The 18,134-nt window shown below is 31.4% G+C and overlaps 1 protein-coding gene across 1 annotated transcript; it reads right to left on the bottom strand.

Moving 5' to 3' along the window:
- Positions 1-8,102: 8,102 nt before the first annotated feature.
- LOC115962693 (probable calcium-binding protein CML27) lies at positions 8,103-8,955 on the bottom strand. The gene has a single exon (XM_031081577.1). The coding sequence runs from the start codon at positions 8,843-8,845 to the stop codon at positions 8,294-8,296; it is 552 nt and encodes a 183-aa protein (XP_030937437.1). The 5' UTR covers positions 8,846-8,955; the 3' UTR covers positions 8,103-8,293.
- Between the last annotated feature and the right edge of the window lie 9,179 nt (positions 8,956-18,134).

Here is an 18,134-nt window from a genome sequence, read left to right on the forward strand (position 1 = left end):
ATGTCATATTGTTATTCTCTCAATTAAACCTTAATAAAAGCTTATGATTTTTAAAATATTTATTGTGTAATGTCTAAAATACTCCCACTAAATTTTAACATCTCCAAAATTTTCCTAACGTATTTTGAGTTTTTAATGGTAGTAATTCTCAATCTCTTATTTTATTATTTTATTTTGACCTTTAAAAAATTGACACCTCAATAATAGTGAAAATATTGTAAGAATGTGTTGTGTCAGTGTAACTGTGTATGCACATATAAATATTTAAAAGAAAAGAAAAAAAGAGCACAAGCAAAATCAGAATACGGTGGGAAAAAAGAAAAAAAGAGGCCCATGAACATTGCAGATTGTCAAATAATTGTGAAAATATTGTAAGAATTTGTTAAGTCGATGTAATTGAATATATACATATATATAATAAATATTTAAAAGAAAAGAAAAAAAAAGAAAAAGCACAAAACAAACCGGGGAAAAAAAAAGAAAAAAAGAAGAAGAGGAAGGCCAATGCATAGTGCAGGTTGAACAAATCAAATAATATTGTCAGTGTAACTCTGTATGCACATATAAATATTTAAAAGAAAAGACAAAAAGAGTACAAGCAAAACCGGCATACGGTGAAAAAAAAAATAAAATAAAGGCCCATGAACGGTACAGATTGTCAAACAATTGTGAAAATATTGTAAGAATTTGTTAAGTTGATGTAATTGAATATGTTCATATAAATAATAAATATTTAAAAGAAAAGGCAAAAAAGAAAAAGCACAAAACAATCCAGTAGAAGGAAAAAAAAAAGGCTGATGAACGATGTTAATTGTCAAATAATTGTGAAAATATTGTAAAAATTTGTTAGGTCGATGTAATTGAATATGTACATATAAATAATAAATAAATAAATAAATAAAAAAACACAAAACACAAAACAAACCAGCAAGGAAAAAAAAACCTGTTGAACAAACCAAATGAATTTGACATTAAGTTTAATATTAGTTCCAAAACTACGTCGTTTTGGTATTAGCTTAAAAAAAAAAAAAAAAAAAAAAACAACTGACAACATTACAATTTTAAACCCTGGAATTATTTAGATACCCACCTCTCACTCTCTCATCAACCGCCCAAGCCCCAAACTCTCCCTATCCCATAAATTTCTACCTCCTCTCTCTTTCTCTCTCCTCACTTCTCTGCCTCCACCTCCACTGCTTGCTACTTGCTACCACCGTATTCTGCCCCTTAATATAACAATTCTTGGAGTGTCACTCTTTCCTCTCTCTTTTTTGATATTCTTAGGAAGTTTTATAGAAGATTTCGAATTTTGATGCTCCTCCTTACAATGCTATCTTTGAGGTTTGTTTATGTATTTTATTTTCAATGGTTTTGAATGATCTTTAATGGATTCAGTTTTTTTTTTTTTTTTTAAATGGGTTTTTTGTGATTTGAAATAAGATATTTTTTAGAGAAAGATTGTGAATTTATTTTTGTTTGTGTTTGTGTTTGTGTGTTTTCTTTTGTTTCTTTTTTCTTTTTATGGTATATTTGGCTTTTTGAATGATTATGATGGGGTTTGAGTTGTTAACTACATTGTGTTTGATTCCTAATCAAAATTGAGGAATAAGATATTTTTGGGTAGTGATTGGCAAAACCAGAAATTCTTGAGTCAATCTGGTTCTCTCGTCCTCAAAAGATAGAGATAAAAGATAGAGAAGAGATACAGATAGTTTTTCTGGAGAGAAAAAAGAGAAAGAAGATATCCGGAGAGTTCTAGATCTTCTTTGGCCTCTCTCCTTTTTATTATTTTATATATTCAGCCAAAACGCATCGTTTAGCCCTCCACAAACGGATAAAAAAGGACTTACGAAACCAAATCACTGTAGATACAATGTTTTTACGCATTCGTGCTTTAATATATATAGAGATATAGATATATATATATATATATATATATATATATCATAAATTGTAAAACTTAATGATACAATAAAAAAAAAATACAACAAAAGAAAAGACGTTTCCCGACTTGGACCTGATTTAACTAGAAGACAAACCTAAATGAACACGTTTATTAATCAAAAGGTGATGATACATCATACATATAGAAGTAAAAACCAAGAACCGGCGCAATTCATGAAAAAATGGCCTTACCACACACTTTCAAGAAAACAACCACCCTATAGCCTATAGGCTTTAGATTAAAAGATTCCCAACCGAGTCAAGCGATAGCTAACATTGTTTGTCAAATTGGATTCAAGCATTATTGGAGTGGTTATTGTTTGATGTATGTGTGCGATACACGTGTGAAATCCATAGTTTTCAAACCAGGGTATTCCTATAACTAGGGCAATAAATAAGCTAAGCAATTCAACTGGGCAAAACTTATAAATCAAAACTTGTATTAATAATTTAATTGGTCAACTGGGCAAATCAATTTGCACTAATAATTTAACTGGGCAACAAAAACGTGGTCAGCAAATTTACACTCATTAAAAAAAAAAAAAAATTTATCTAACCATTGTTACATGGGAAGATATTAATCAGGTCACGTTGTTGTGCTGATTAAACAAGGAGAGAGAGAGAGAGAGAGAGAGAGAGAGAGAGCCTGGAGTAGTTCACATTGCTGTGCTGTGAAAGTGCTAAGAAAGTGATAAGGATGAAGAGGCAAAAGTAATCATGTCACAAGTGAGAAGAATAAAGTGAAGGTATTTGTGTAAAGTATATCATTCAGTACTTTTTCCTCAAATTGGGAGATAAAAAAAGGTGGGCCTGAAGGGAAAATTTTTCTCCCTATTTTTTGTCTCTCTTGTTTTCTCTCCTGAACTAAACAGTGGAAAATGTCATTTTCAACCTTATTTTCCTCTCCCTATTTTCCATCCTCCCTGTTTTCACCCCAACCAAACATACCCTTAAAGAACTAATAAAAATAGATATTTAAGTTTAACATTTTCAAGGTTGGACCGAAGTTAGACCAAAGTCGAATCATGATGATGTCATAATTAATTTAGTAGTTAATTAAAATAAAATAAAGATATTAAATTTTTAAATATTATCAAAATTGACTAAAATATCTTTAAAAATTAAAACAAACTTTCACATAAATTTTCATGATATTATATGGTTAACATAAAATAGTACATTTATAAGGTCAATAGAAAATAGTATTAGCATAAATAAGCATGAATAAAAATTGTATAATAATCCTTCAAGTAAAAATTTTATTATTAAATAAAAATAACTTTTAAAATAAATTTATAATAGTAAATTACCATGCAAAGGTACTATTCTTAAATCACAAGTTAATTTAGTAGTGAAAAAAATTTAGTAATATTTAATACATTGAGATGGAGGTGATACGAAAGTTGAGAAACTATAAATCATGTAAATCTAATATAAATTTAATAATACTCCACATTAACTCATAAGTAGCTTACCTTGTCTATTGGTCATGCTATTAGCCATATTGCTCAATGGGGGAGAGTAGTGCCCATTTCTTTAATTGTTTCAAAATAAATACAATCCCTTACCCAAGTTGAGCAGGCTTACGGTTCTAACAATTTTTTGGGTTAAACTTTGGTTCACATAGTTCTCTCAGATCTTTTAAATGCTCGGTTCTTGCATATAAAACACCGATTTTATGAGCGGTTCACGGTTAACCTGGTTAGACTGTTCGATCCGATTTGGATTTGAAAACCATGATGAAATAGCATTTCCAAAACATAATTTTAGTTAAAATTGTGGAGTTTTGTTTTGATTATTTCACAATTTTGTCAGAAATCATAATTTCAAAACACAATTTCATCTGTTGTGTGTACGATTGTGTGAAAGTTACGGTGTACAACAATAATTAGCGTAATACAATTCCTTGAGACATTCACCACTAATCATAATTTCACTGAATTCAGTCTATAAAACAATTTAGAAGTCAATGACTGGGGTTTACATGGACCAATAGTAGACTACAAAATAATTTCCTCATCATGCAACGAAAATATGAGATTATTTTTTATTATGGACAAAGTTTGGCTACAACTTCACTTAATATTTTTATATTGGATGTGAATTTTAACAAATCAGCCATTAGATTACATTTTCTTCTTATTTCCTCCATTCTTACAAAATTTTCAGAAGATCAAAGATCAAAGTTTTGTCATCAATAAATTAATTGTTTAAATTTCAAATTTTTGTAGTCTAAAATTATGCATAAAAAATAAGTTTATGAATGGAATAATAAATAACATCCAATTGACACGAAATTTGACATGTGTGTTAAGAACATAAAAAACATGTAATTTAATAGTTAGTTTTTCAAAATATGTAGGCATTTTAAATTTTTTTGGTGGGAGTTGTAACCAAACTTTATCCTTTCGATAGATAGGATTGTGTAAAAAGTCATTTTTTCTCTTGCCTACATCACACATCTCCTTATAACTTACCATAATTGACACAATAAAATTTTATTTGGATCACAACTCTCTTTTACTAAATTTGGATTTTGCTAGACTACACAACGATAAAAGCCTTTTATTTTTCGGCCTATGTCACTAACGTGTCACAAATCATGTCCAAACATAATAATGCAATGACAAATAGAGGGAGGGAAAACAAACCCATTACTGCAACAACAAAACAAATGTTATACACCAAGTAGTAAGGTTGTAAATGAGTCAAGTTTTGTTGAGAATTGAATGTTTTACCTCAACTTAAAAACAAAAGTAAAATATTCAAGGTCACCTCAAGTTCGAACCAAGCCTACGAACAATGTTCTAACTTGAGGTTGTAAAAAATCCAAAAGCTTGAGCTCGGCTTGACTCAGCTTAATTCGTTAGTCAAGCTAAGCTCAAACTAAATATCAAGCTCAAACTCAAGATCCAACACAAGTATATTATCAAGCCTATTTGGTTTGGATGAATAGTCCCAACTCCTAATTAATTAAAGGTTTAGTAATATATGAGTTTATTTTTCAAACTCATATCAAGCTTACTACCAAGCCCATTAATGGGCATATGCTCGAATTTTTTGTTTATCAAGCCTTATGATTCACGAGATTGTTCATAAACTTCTTTTGTTTTTTTAGCTTGACCTCGATTCATTTATTAGACAAGCTTAAAACTAAGGTTCAAGTTTGGTTTAATTATAAACAATCACATATAAACAAGCTTTTATTGAGCCAAGCCCGAGACGTTCATGAACAACTTAGTTCATTTACAGTCTTACCAAATAGTGGAAAAAATAGTTTTGAAAAATGTCACTATGAAAATGTTAAGAAGGTAGCTTAGACAATACTCTAACTTACAAGGTAGCCTAAGCACCTATAAATACCTCAAAATGAGTACTATAACTCCCAAGGTAGCTTAAGCACTTATAAAGCTAACATCTAAGTCTCTCCCTACAACGTAAGACAAAGCTCAAGTGACCCTTTAAAGAGCTACCTTTTTCTTTTGCTAAATAATTAAGGAGAAAGAGAGGAATTGGTGAAAACCTTACAAAGTGCAAGTCTCAAGCCCCCCCACCCCCCAAAAAAAAAAAAAAAAAGTAAATGTTGATAGTTAATTACTTATCACATGTATTGAGTATTTACACTGTATGAACTAATGATTTGTTAAAACATAATTTTGAAACATTTATGTCAAAAACTTGTAACTTAATTGGCATAGAGTAGAATTTCTATCTTATATAAAAAAAAAATAGCGAATAGCCAATTAATAGCAAGCATGCTTAAGAGTGGCAAGGAAGAGCAATCAAGAGGAAATAATGCTTCACATTATATTCCATTTTACACATTCTTTATTATTAATTTTTTGGATAATTCAAAAGTTGGAAGACGAGATTTGGACAAAGAATGTCTTCATTTAAAAAATCAAAGAGTGATAACCAATTGAGTTACAAGACTTTTGTTGTGACAGCTACAATTAGGTTAAAGCAAAAGTTATTATTTTGCTTGAATCACCCCACTTTTTCTAAAAAAAGAAAAAAAGGAAAAAAAATATTTTGTATTATCCTGTGAATATTTTCCTAACACAATTGAGGAAATTCGAATAGCTGGTTTTTCAAATACATATTCTTTCTTTTTTTTAAAGCAAGCACATTAAAATAGTTGGCTATGAAATCGATCCAACATATGATTTTTGGTAATCTTCTCACACCCTCCATGTGAACCATTTATATTACGATCTAGAATTCAATTCAAAATAAAAAAGAAATTGAAGAAATTTCAAAATTAAAACCATGAGTCAATAGTTTTTGAATAAATTACAAATTATACCCCTAAAGATTTTTTGGATTTTACCCCCTAAAGTTTTAGAATTTGAATTTTACCCTCTAAAGTTTGGGGATGTTTGGATTTTACACCCTAACGTTTCAGAATTTGTATTTTACCCTCTAAATTTTAGGGGTGTTTGTATATCACATCCCTAAAATTTGAGGGTATTAAGATTTTACACCCTAAAGTTTCAGAATTTTGCAGTATAAAATTCAAACACCCGCAAATTTTAGGGGGTAAAATCCAAATTCTGAAACGTCAAGGTATAAAATCCAAACACCCCAAGCTTCAGAGAGTAAATTTTAGAGACGTACTTTGCAATTTACCCTATTTTTTTTTATTAGCTTAACTTCCACATTTTTTTTATAAGGGTGTTCGCGGTACGATGTGGTGTGGTTTTAAGCCATTTTTAGCACCGCACTTTGCGGTGCAATATAGCCAAAACCATAATTGCACCACACCTCACTTTTGCGGTCACATGTGCGGTGTGCTGCGATTTAAAGTTTAGCAAAAACGATAACCATATTGGACCTCATTTTTGCAGTCACGTTTGCAATATATAAAATGAAGTTTGAAGCTGATATATTTTTCAAATTTTGGGCTTTTATTGCCTAGTCCAAAATTGACTTTTCCCTTTATTTCGAACCAAGTTTTAAATTATTGAGCTAATTTTTCTTTATTTTTGGTTGACTTTCCTAATCAACACTTGTTAGGATTATTAAACTAATAAAAAAAAACTAGGATTATTAAACTATTAATAATATATCTTTATTAAAAAATAAATATATTAATATATAGAGAGGTGCGGTGCGATGCGGTGCGATTTGTGTAGTTTTCTTATTATAAAATCGCATACTTCACTATAGCATGCGATGCAGTGTTATTTACAGTGCAATACAGTTATGTCATTTTACCAGTAATTTTAGTGTGGTTTTTGCAGTTTGCTGAACACCTCTATTTTTTTTAGTTCAATTCTCTCTTCCTCAAATTATTGAAAAAATAAAATAAAATCTCTACAAAGTAAACAAAAAAATTAGAATTTCTTCACTAAGTACCCGTTTGGATTCAACTTAATCCTGTGTTTACGTTTTGCAACAACGTTTTCGGTCCTCTTTTTTTTTACACATAAATAGTAAAATCACATGATTTTACTGTAAAAAAAAAAATTACTATTTATATAGTTCACACACTGTTCATAGTTCTCACAATACTATTTACATATTTAAAAATTATTCTATTATAGTATTTTTAGTTTCAGCAAAAATAAATTCAATCCTAACATACCCTAAGGATTAAATGAAGACGATTTGACTCAAAAGTTGATGATAACTGAGTGGAAAATTTGTCCCACCCACGCACTTTCATAGAAAATTTGTCCCACTCCCACCACCGCACTTTCAAAGAAGAGCCAGCATCCCTATAGCCTATAGGCTTTTAGATTTACAAGATTCCAGAACCAAATCACAGTCATCGCTAACTCTGTTTAACGCATCAGATTCAAGCATTAACTTCATTAACCACTACACCCCAATTCACTGAATTCAGTCTTTATTTATTTATTCTATATTATGGACAAAGACTAGTTGTGAAGTTTGCTAATAATAGAAACTTATAAACGTTACTGGTCCCCCCCTCTTCAATAGGACCACCACTCGTTGTTTACATTGCATAGAATCCAAATTTGTCAACAAAAAAAAAATGGTCAATTAAATATTTCTTTAAAAAATATTATATAATTTAAAATTTTTTGACCATCTGTTTGTCAGTCAAACCGTTTACATTATTTTGTTTTTTCTAAAAATAATTATGCAAAATAATTATATTTCTCCGATATTAAGTAATTAAAAAAAAAAAAAAAAACTGAAATTTAGAGAAATTCTTCAATATTTGACAGGATATTTTCTCTGAGAAAGTAACATTTTACCTAGAAACAAGCAGTAATTAACGAAGTCGTTGTTAAACGACTACAACAACAACAACCACAAACGCATCATTCGCATTTGACAATTAAGAGGAAATTAGATCAGAAAAAGAGAAAATGAAAACCTAGAGCGGTGAGGCGTTGCTGTTATTGGCGTTGGCGGTGGTCATCATCTTCTGGAACTCCTCGAAGTTGACATTTCCATCGCCATCAGAATCGACGGATCGGATCATCCGGTGGCAATCTTCGACGGAGCAATTCATGCCCAAACGGTTGAGGACAAGGTGGAGCTCGGAGGCGGAGATGAGGCCGTTCTGGTCCTGATCGTAGAGCTTGAACGCGTCGCGGAGCTCGGAGAGTCCGCCGTCTTCTGCGGAGCTGGAGCTGCAGAAGGCGGCGAACTCGGTCAGGGAAATGAAGCCGTCGTGGTCGGAGTCGAGCTCGTCCATGATGCGGCGGAGCTCGTCTTCGTCGGAGAAGGAGGAGCCGAGGGAGCTGAAGACGGCGCCGAGCTCCGTTACGGAGATCTTGCCGTCGCCGTTGGTGTCGAAGCGGTTGAAGACTTTCTCGACTTCTTCCTTGCTCTGGATAGAGAGGGATGATGGTGATGGTGATGGTGATGGTGATGGTTTGTTTTGGGTTGATGAAGAGTTCAATGGGGCTGAATTGGTTGCCATGTTTTTGGGGGTTTGGTTTGGTTTGGTTATTGAGATTTGAGAGCGAGTACAACGTGAATTTTGAGAGAGAAATCAGAAACGGAAATGAGAAATCTATTACGGAGAGAAATGGGAGCGGTTATTGTTTATTTATAGACCAAGTTTGACAGATAAGCCGCGTATGACTAGGACGTTCGTATTTATTTTTGGCCCCCACACGCCTCTTATTTTCTTTTCTTTTCTTTCTTTTTTTTGAAAGCTTATTTTGTTTTCAGAAGAGTACCACTGACAGATTTTTTTTGAGACGAAGAATTTTTATTTTTGGAAATGATAATTTCACAAAAATATTTTAGAAATTATTAACATGAGGAATGGTTATTAGTAAGAAAAAAATTATTTTTCAATATTTTTACAAATGGTTGAAATAGTCAAATTCTTAGAACATTCATATTAGTCTGTGTATAATAGAAAAATGTGTAAAATTTACACAATTTTGCCTAAAAATAACTCATTTCAATTTGTGTATAATTGTGTGAATTTACATGTTTACTACAGTAACTATCTAAATTTACACTGACACTATTTATTTTTGTATTTAGTTGTTTAATCTTTCTTTATATATCTCGAGAATGAAAGGAAAAAAGTGTAAATTACATGTTTGTTATAATAACTACCTGAATTTACGCTAATATTGATCATTTTGTATTTAGTTGTTTAATCTTTCTTTATATATCTCGATGATGAATGAAAATAGTGTAAATTTATATGTTTGCTACAGTAACCATCTAAATTTACACTAGCACTATTCATTTTTGTATTTAGTTGTTTAATCTTTTTTTATATATCTCAAGAATGAAGGAAGAGAATGGATGATGATTATTGTGTATGAAAAAAGAGAAATAATTTTAAAAAAAAAACATGAAAATTTGATATTTTATTAAATATAATGTAAAATAGATAATTTGATGTGGGGTTTTGAAAAGTAAGTATATAAAAAAAAAAAAAAAAAATCATATGCTAAAATAGATAGGAATTTTTTCACAAACCGACGTGAATGCTATTACTGGTTCTCATATGAGCTTACTGTTAACATTATTTTTTTACTTATCAATAAACACTCACCACATAAGTAGTTTGTAAAAATATTATAAAATAATTTGTATTTCTAGCAATTTTTAGTAAAAAAATTTATGTTTATGGTAGGTCTAGGAGAGAACCAATAAGAATTTATCATGTCAATTTGCCCACGATAGTTTTTCAAACGAATGAGATTCGTTTCATGATGATTGCATTTTTGTTAAGACACAAATTGGTTTTGAACCCAAACTTCTTATTCAATGACAAGCAACTTTATTAATTGATCTAATTGGAACCAATTACTATCTCTTTTGTTCTTATAAATATTTTCTTAATTGAATTATTCTTATTAATTAAATGAAAAATTTTGCGGGCACAATAAATTCTCACAATATTTACACAACCATCTTGTTTTGAATTGAGAAAGGTCTATTTGTATTTTGTAATCTAACTTTGATTTATGTTGGATTGACATATCAGTTTGTTGTGGAAGTATTGTGAGATTTTCATACCCGTAGAAGGACTCTAGTTAAAATAAAGATATATAATGAGTTGAATTTTGTTGACAAACTTTCAAGATATTTAAAATGAAAATTATTAATTGTTTAAAATTATTTTATTATCTATATTTGGTTTTTGATAAAAGTTTAGACTTACATGATGTATATTTATTATTAACAGAAAATAAGGTATTTTTTCTTTTACATATAATTTTGCATTCAAAATAAGTTTATTTATTTATATATTTACAATTTAAATGTTTTATTGAATTTATGTATGATTCTTAATTAAGCCATACAAGAGCATAAACAGGTTCAGCATAGAAAGAACATATTACATAAATATCTTTATTTTTTGTGATAATTTTATATATGGTAGGGTTTTCAAAATTTTAATTGGTTTGTTGTTAAATTATTAATTAAATAAAATGAAGTCAAAATTAAACTAACTAATGTTTTAATTTGAAATTTTTAATCCCTATATTAAAAATATATATCAAATTGGTCCTCTCCTTATATTCTGATTAATTAATTAGATACAAAATGCTATTTTTAAATTAAAATGTTATAAAAAAAATTTTAAAAATTGTTTAAAGTTTTTTTTTTTTTTACTCTCCTTTTCTCTTATTTTCTTGAAAGATTTTTGTAGACCAAGGTAGTTGATACTGTATTGTATTGTTCGGTATTTAACTTATTACTAGTAGGTAAATCGATTTAGAAACACCTACGAAATGTACAACTTCGAATTTTGTTCAATATGGAATTGAATTAGCCTTTTTGGGAAAAATTGACCATTTCTACCAGTAAATTAAACCAAATAAAATAAAATTCGTCACTCACCATAATATCCTTGGTTGCCGCCACGTTGCCGATCGCACCATCCTCTACTTCATCTTGCCCTCACATTGCTCCTCTCCTCTTTCTTCTTTCTCTTCTTCATTTGTTTCTTATTTTATGTTTTACTTTTACAATCCTTTCCCCTTTGATTTTTCCACCCAAGCCTACCTCCATGTGACACATAGATTTAACTGCCAAGGTTACCCCTAGGTGAGACAGACTTAAAATTTTAAAGACTTTATATATATATATATATATATATTAGTGATTATCGTGAAAGAGTACATTGGAATTAATTGGTACCGAAATATTTTATTAACCTGACCAAATCGAAACAATATTTGATACAATGTTGACTACCATGGTTTTGCCCTCATGGCTATGCTCCTCTGTGAGCTTCCTTTGCCATTGCCGTTCACCTTCTCATTACTGCCAATTCTCCTTGTCAACGGTGACACTCCTTGTTTCTTGCGTCTCTATATCATCTTCCCTTTTCTCTATATTTTCCTCCTACAAGGTCAATAAAAATTGCTATTGCTTCGTGGAATGCTAAAGAATAAAAGAGGGCTTGACATTTATCTTTCTTGACACCCAAAGCCGAAGCCCTCTTTTATTCCTTGGCATTCCACGAAGCAATAGCAACTTTTATTGATGCCAGGTTGTTGTCAACAACGACATGGGGATAAACCTTCAGATCTAGGGGCTTGTGTCATTGGTTTGCACACTAATGGGTTTTGTGTAGTATAATTCTAGTACTAATTAAAAAGTTAAAATTATCTTGTAAGTATTTGTTTGTAACTTCTACGTAAACCCATTACTTATAGCAACTTTTATTGATGCCAGGTTGTTGTCAACAACGACATGGGGACAAACCTTCAGATCTAGGGGCTTGTGTCATTGGTTTGCACACTAATGGGTTTTGTGTAGTATAATTATAGTACTAATTAAAAAGTTAAAATTATCTTGTGAGTATTTGTTTGTAATTTTTACGTAAACCTATTATTTATAAGGTTCGTTTAGATATAATTTATTTTTATTGAAATTAAAAACTGAAAATATCGTAGTAAAATAATTTTTAATATTTTTTTTGAATAAAGTGGTTATGAGTCCTATAAACAGTGCGTGAACAATACATAAATAGTACATGAACAGTAAAACTTGTCTCTAAAAGCTGAAAAACGTGAAAAAAAAAAAAAAAAGGAACAAAAAGCAAATGCCAGACACAATAATAATTCCATATCCAAACACTTACATAATCATTCATGTGGATAATTGGAACAGTAAAAAAACTGAAAAATGATCTATTTTCCTATTAAATAGCTAGTGATTCAGTTTTTAAAATCATGATCTACCATGAAAATTGGGTTGTGTGATTATTTAGAATGAAATGCATTTACCTTCCAATTAAATAATTAACTAACAAAATTCTGAAAAATGATCATTTTACTCATTTTCAAATTAAAACAAGAAAGATTCAATTTTATTTAAACACAATTTAGGAGATGTTTATGCATTTTAGTTATTAAACTAACTCTATCCATATTTTTTTAATGCAACGATTTAAAATATTTGTTTATTATTTAATATTCTAAAATTTTTAAATTGGCAAATGGTGACAGATGTTGTGTTGTTACTTGGCAACATGAAAAAAAGCACCTCACACGGCTTTGACGCGGCTTTGACGCGTTTTTACTCTTTTCTTTCTTTACGCATCAAAAGGAAGAATCGGACGTACACGTGATTCCAAAGGAAATTGTGTTTGGAGGACCGGTCACAAATTATTTTACAATATTTTTATAAAATGTTGATAAAGTTAATTTTTTATTGGCTTTATTTAGACTAATCATTAATATTACATTTTTATTTATCAATAATTACTCACCACATCAACAGTTAAAATTTTTTATAAAATAATTTGTATCCTTAACATTATTTTTTTTCCCTTTTTAATTCAAAAGCAAAATAAATTGCTTTAACTAAATCGACACCTGTCACTTGGGTCTCAAATTGAATGGACTAGTAAGAGCATTCACACCTGACCATGCTTTCCCGTCTCATTTTATCATCTCAAAAAGTTAATTTATCATTTATATTATACTATTTTACAATACACCCAACATTTCAAAACTCTATTATCCTACCATTTCATTAAAAAAAATATATATATATATTTTTTAATTTTCTTTATCATTTCTTTCCAACACTTTAGCATGATTCTAACGGTCACATTTTCCTTGGCATTTTATTAAAATATTATTTTTTAATATTTCCAACAGTCTCTTTTTTCCAACAGTGATTTTGATTCCAACGGTCACATTTCTTTCCAACCATCTTAACATTTTTTTTTTTTTTTCTAAAAAAAGAACCAATCAATGTACTTAAACTTGCCAACTTTAAAAATCCACATTTTTTTTAGAAAGAACTTGTCAAATATTAATGTACTCAAACTTGCCAACTTTAAAAATCTACATACATATATATTCCATCAAACCTACCAAATATCAATGTAAAATCCACATACATATTTATAGATGCATCATGCCAAATGTCAATGTATTCAACCTTCCAACTTTAATGATTCACACACACACACACACACACACACATATAGAACCTACCATTTTTTTTTTTTTGAGAAAGAACTGGCCAATATCAATTTACTCAAACTTGTTAATTTTAAAAATCCACATACATACATACATATATATATATATATATATATATGCAACTTGTGAAATATCAAGGCACTCAATCTAAATCCACATACATATATATACATGCAATCTGCCAAATATTAATGTACTCAACCTGCCAATTTTTAAGATCCATATATATATATATATATATATATATGCAACCTACCAAATATCAATGTACACAACCTGCTAACTTTAAAAATCCACATACATATATATAGATGCAATTCACATACATAACTATCAATGTTGTCTTTAGAAGACTCGTACATATATCAAATTACAATAAAACACCACATGCATAACTCACACACTTAAGTTCCTACAACTCCCCTTATAATTGCCATAAATGCTCAATGGGGTCTTTGTGTGCTCCCGTGACAGTTGTATAGTAGGATTGTCATCAATTTGCTCATAATCTAATTCCACTGCTTCATTTTCATCTCGTTCATCCTCAACGATCATGTTATGAAGAATTACGCATGCTTTCATAATGTCTTGGAGCTTTTCACTATAGAAAAATCTTACAGGTCCACACACAATTGCGAATCTTACTTGAAGCACTCCAAATGCACGCTCTACATCCTTCCTATTCGCCTCCTGGGCTTTTGCAAATAAATTTTTTTTTTTTTTTTCCTCATGGAGATGGAATTATTTTAACAAATGTTGACCACTTCAAATATATGCCATCAGTAAGGTAGTATCCCATTGTATACTCATGATCATTGATTGAGTAATTAACTGCAGGAGCATGTCCTTGTTCAAGCTCAGAAAATATAGGAGACTGTTTTAATACATTAATGTCATTATTTGACCCAAATAACCCAAAAAATGTATGCCATATCCGAAGATCAAATGATGCCACTGCTTCCAAAACAATGGTTGGCTCACGAATGTGACCAGAGTATTGACCTTTCCATACAGCTAGACAATTTTTCCATTTCCAATGCATGCAATCAATGCTCCCTATCATCCCTGGAAATCCACGTCTCTTTCCCCATTAGCTAAAAGTCTAGCAATGTCTTCGTTGTTTGGGAACCTCAAGTATTCCTTGGAGAAAATATCAACCACCTCAAGTATTCCATACAGAGATGAGGAGGAGGTCCTCATCTACACTGAAGTTGCCACCACGTTTTGTTGAATTAGAGGTGACAAATCATAATATTTTAGCGGTAGCTTCTCACGTATAGTAACATCCTACAATATATGTTGACAACTCCTAATCAAAACAATATATGTTGACAGCTTCTAATCAATATATTTTGACTATATATATACTACAATAATTTTTGTTACAGAAATACTAGCCCTTTACACAGCCAAATATTAATAGAATACAACAGCAAATATAACTCAAAATATACTCTGCATAATATGTCTGCAAACACAGCCCATACATAGCCAACAGCTACAAATAGAAATCAAATAAACACCATAAAGTTGAATACAACAAAAACCACTAATAAAACCTTTGCACACAACATATTAATTTGTTGAAGAAAAAATCACTAAACAAGAACACCGATTATCTAATAAAATTGGGATTTTAGTAGAAAGAAATAAAATAATTACTATTACAGATCTATTAAACTTTGCAAGGAGGAGTTGTTGAATGATTTGTGAGGGGGGAAAAAAAGCTTATCAAAGAACGGTTTTATAGAAGGGTACAAAAACAAAGAGAAAAGAGTGAAGGGAGAGAAATAGATAGAGAGTGAAACTTACTGGTAATTGAAGTTGAACCGAAGCAAACTTTCTGAAATCCCATGACAGAGAGCGAAAACCCCTCGTGATGAACCTGAATCTCACCTCTGCAAACATCAACAACAATTCTTTAATCAAAACCCAAACACAAACATAAGCTGAATCCCTCTTTTTCATGCAGAGAGAGAAAAGAAACGCAAATACAAAAACTAGAATACATTGATCAAACCCACCTAGTATATTGCTTTGATTTTGATTTTGATTTGATTTTTCACGATGTGTTACGGTTAGCACCAACACCGACAGAGCTTCGTTTTGAGTGCAAACAAAATCTTAACTCAAACCCAAAAACCCTTGAGAATCTCAATTTGAAAAGAGAGTGATAGAGTGAAGAGTTAAATGGGTTTATGAGATGAGTAAATTAGCAAAGGGATTTGGAGATGGGTGAGGGTGAATAGGTTGAGCTACAGTGAGAGATGAGAGAGAGGCCGTGTGAAGCTTTAGCAATGGAGACGGGTGAGGGTGAATTGGTTGAGCTATAGTGTGATGAGAGATGAGAGAGAGGCCATGTGAAGTTTCAGCAATGGAAAGGGTGAGAGGCTTGGTGACGCTTCAACGATGGAGAGAGAGATAAGAGACTGTTGAAGCTTCAGCGATGGAGAGAGAGAGAGAGAGAGAGAGAGATGAGAGACCGTGTAATGTGAATGGAGAGAGAAAACCTAATATTTTGAATAAAATACTATATTTTGTTTTACAATTGAGGTACAGTGCGATTCCATTTAGAATCGCACTATAGCACAATTCCAAATATTTTTACAATAGTACCTTTTTAGAAGTCTAGATGTAGAGCTTGTTTTGGGCTTTTATGCTAAATTGAACCAACATATGGCATATAGCATTCCCAATGTGAATGCTCAAACAGCACTAGCATCCAAGGATGCCAAAAAAAAAAAAACCTTTTTTTGCATCCTCAAATACTACTCTATCTATTTTACCAATTCATTTTACAACTTATCCTATATCTCAATTGTTATTTTTACATACAACCCAATAAAATAATAAAAAGTATTCTTATATCTCTCTTTCCTCCCACTATCTTTTTCTATTCACACACAACCACAAGATTAAATATTATTATTTTCTTTACAACCTAAGAATAGTAAGGTATGCAACCTTACTATTCTTAAGTTGCAAATTTTTTTAGGTATACAAACTCAAATGGAGTGAGTTTTTTCTATTTTGAGTTGTAAAATAGCAACTAGGGGGTGTTTACACCCCCCAATGCTAGTGCTCTAAGGATTATAAATATGAAAAAAAAAATTTGGATATAATTTCTTGGCTATGATTTTGGCTGTGTTTGTTTCAGTGGTAAACTGAAATCCGAAAGCAATTTACACCCGGGTCCATGTTTGGCACCACTTGAAAATACAGTCAAACTAAAAATAGAATTCAGTTTGACCGTAAAACTGGCTACACAATCCGTAAAATTGTTTCAACCCTCATTTTACCTTCAATTCATTTCCGTATTTCCTCACTCCTCACACACTCCTCTCACACAGTTCGAATACTCCACTCAAAGCTCACCTCAGCTCATCCCTCCCTCTTCACGCGAAACCACCACAAGTTCGAGCTCCACCCCACACACCGATGAGAGAGAGAGAGAGAGAGAAAGCTTCAGTTGTTCGTCGATGCTAGTCTGAGCTCCACTACACACTTCAACGAGCAACGCCACCGTTTTCCACTCCATACTAGTGAGTTTTCTCCCTTTTCTTCTTCATCTCACTCAACCTAACCTCCGACCACTCCAAGCCCACCTCGAGCTCTGCATGTACCTAATCTATAAAGCCATAACTCTCCCTCACATCAGTAAAGCCCTACCCTCCTCCAACATCTCCGATTTGTAATTTGAAAATGTATTTGTGCAAGCATGCTCTGTTTGTATGGAATAGGTGTTGTCGTGTGTCTTGTGTACACTTGAGCTACTATAAACATGTGAGCATGTATTCTAATAATAAAAGCATAGCATGAAAATGGACTAGGACCCATTTTGTCTTTCTATTTGCTATTGCTTTCCTTCTCACTGCTTGCTTTTCCTTTTGACACTGCTTCCTCCCTTCTTTCTTTGTCTCTATGTTTCTTTGATTCTTGTTGGTTGCTGTTGTATGTGCTTCTTGTGGTTGTTCTTGTCACTGCTGCTGTTGTGGGTTGTAGTTGTTGGGAAATGGCAAAAAGGAGTGACCTTTGCTGGGTTTTTGGCTTAATGGTAGAAAAGAAGGAGCTTTCTATGTTTTGGCTTTGTTTTTGGGGTTTTGGAGGTCGGGGAGCTTGTTGTGTTTGTAGTTTCAGTTTGATGTAAAAAGGATGGATTTTTCTGTGGGTTTGAGTTTGTGAAAGAAATGAGGGAGCTTTTGGTGACAGTGAGTTTTTGCTAGGTTTTGGGGCCATTGTAGGTGAACTGAAATGGTTGTTGTGTTTGTGTTGGAGGAAGGATTTTTATTT

This window comes from Quercus lobata, chromosome 10 (genome assembly GCF_001633185.2).
Source record: "Quercus lobata isolate SW786 chromosome 10, ValleyOak3.0 Primary Assembly, whole genome shotgun sequence".
Lineage (NCBI taxonomy): Eukaryota > Viridiplantae > Streptophyta > Magnoliopsida > Fagales > Fagaceae > Quercus > Quercus lobata.

Coding starts and splice junctions, on each gene's coding strand:
- LOC115962693 (XM_031081577.1), bottom strand. CDS start 8,845: ATGGCAACCAATTCAGCCCCATTGAACTCTTCATCAACCCAAAACAAA.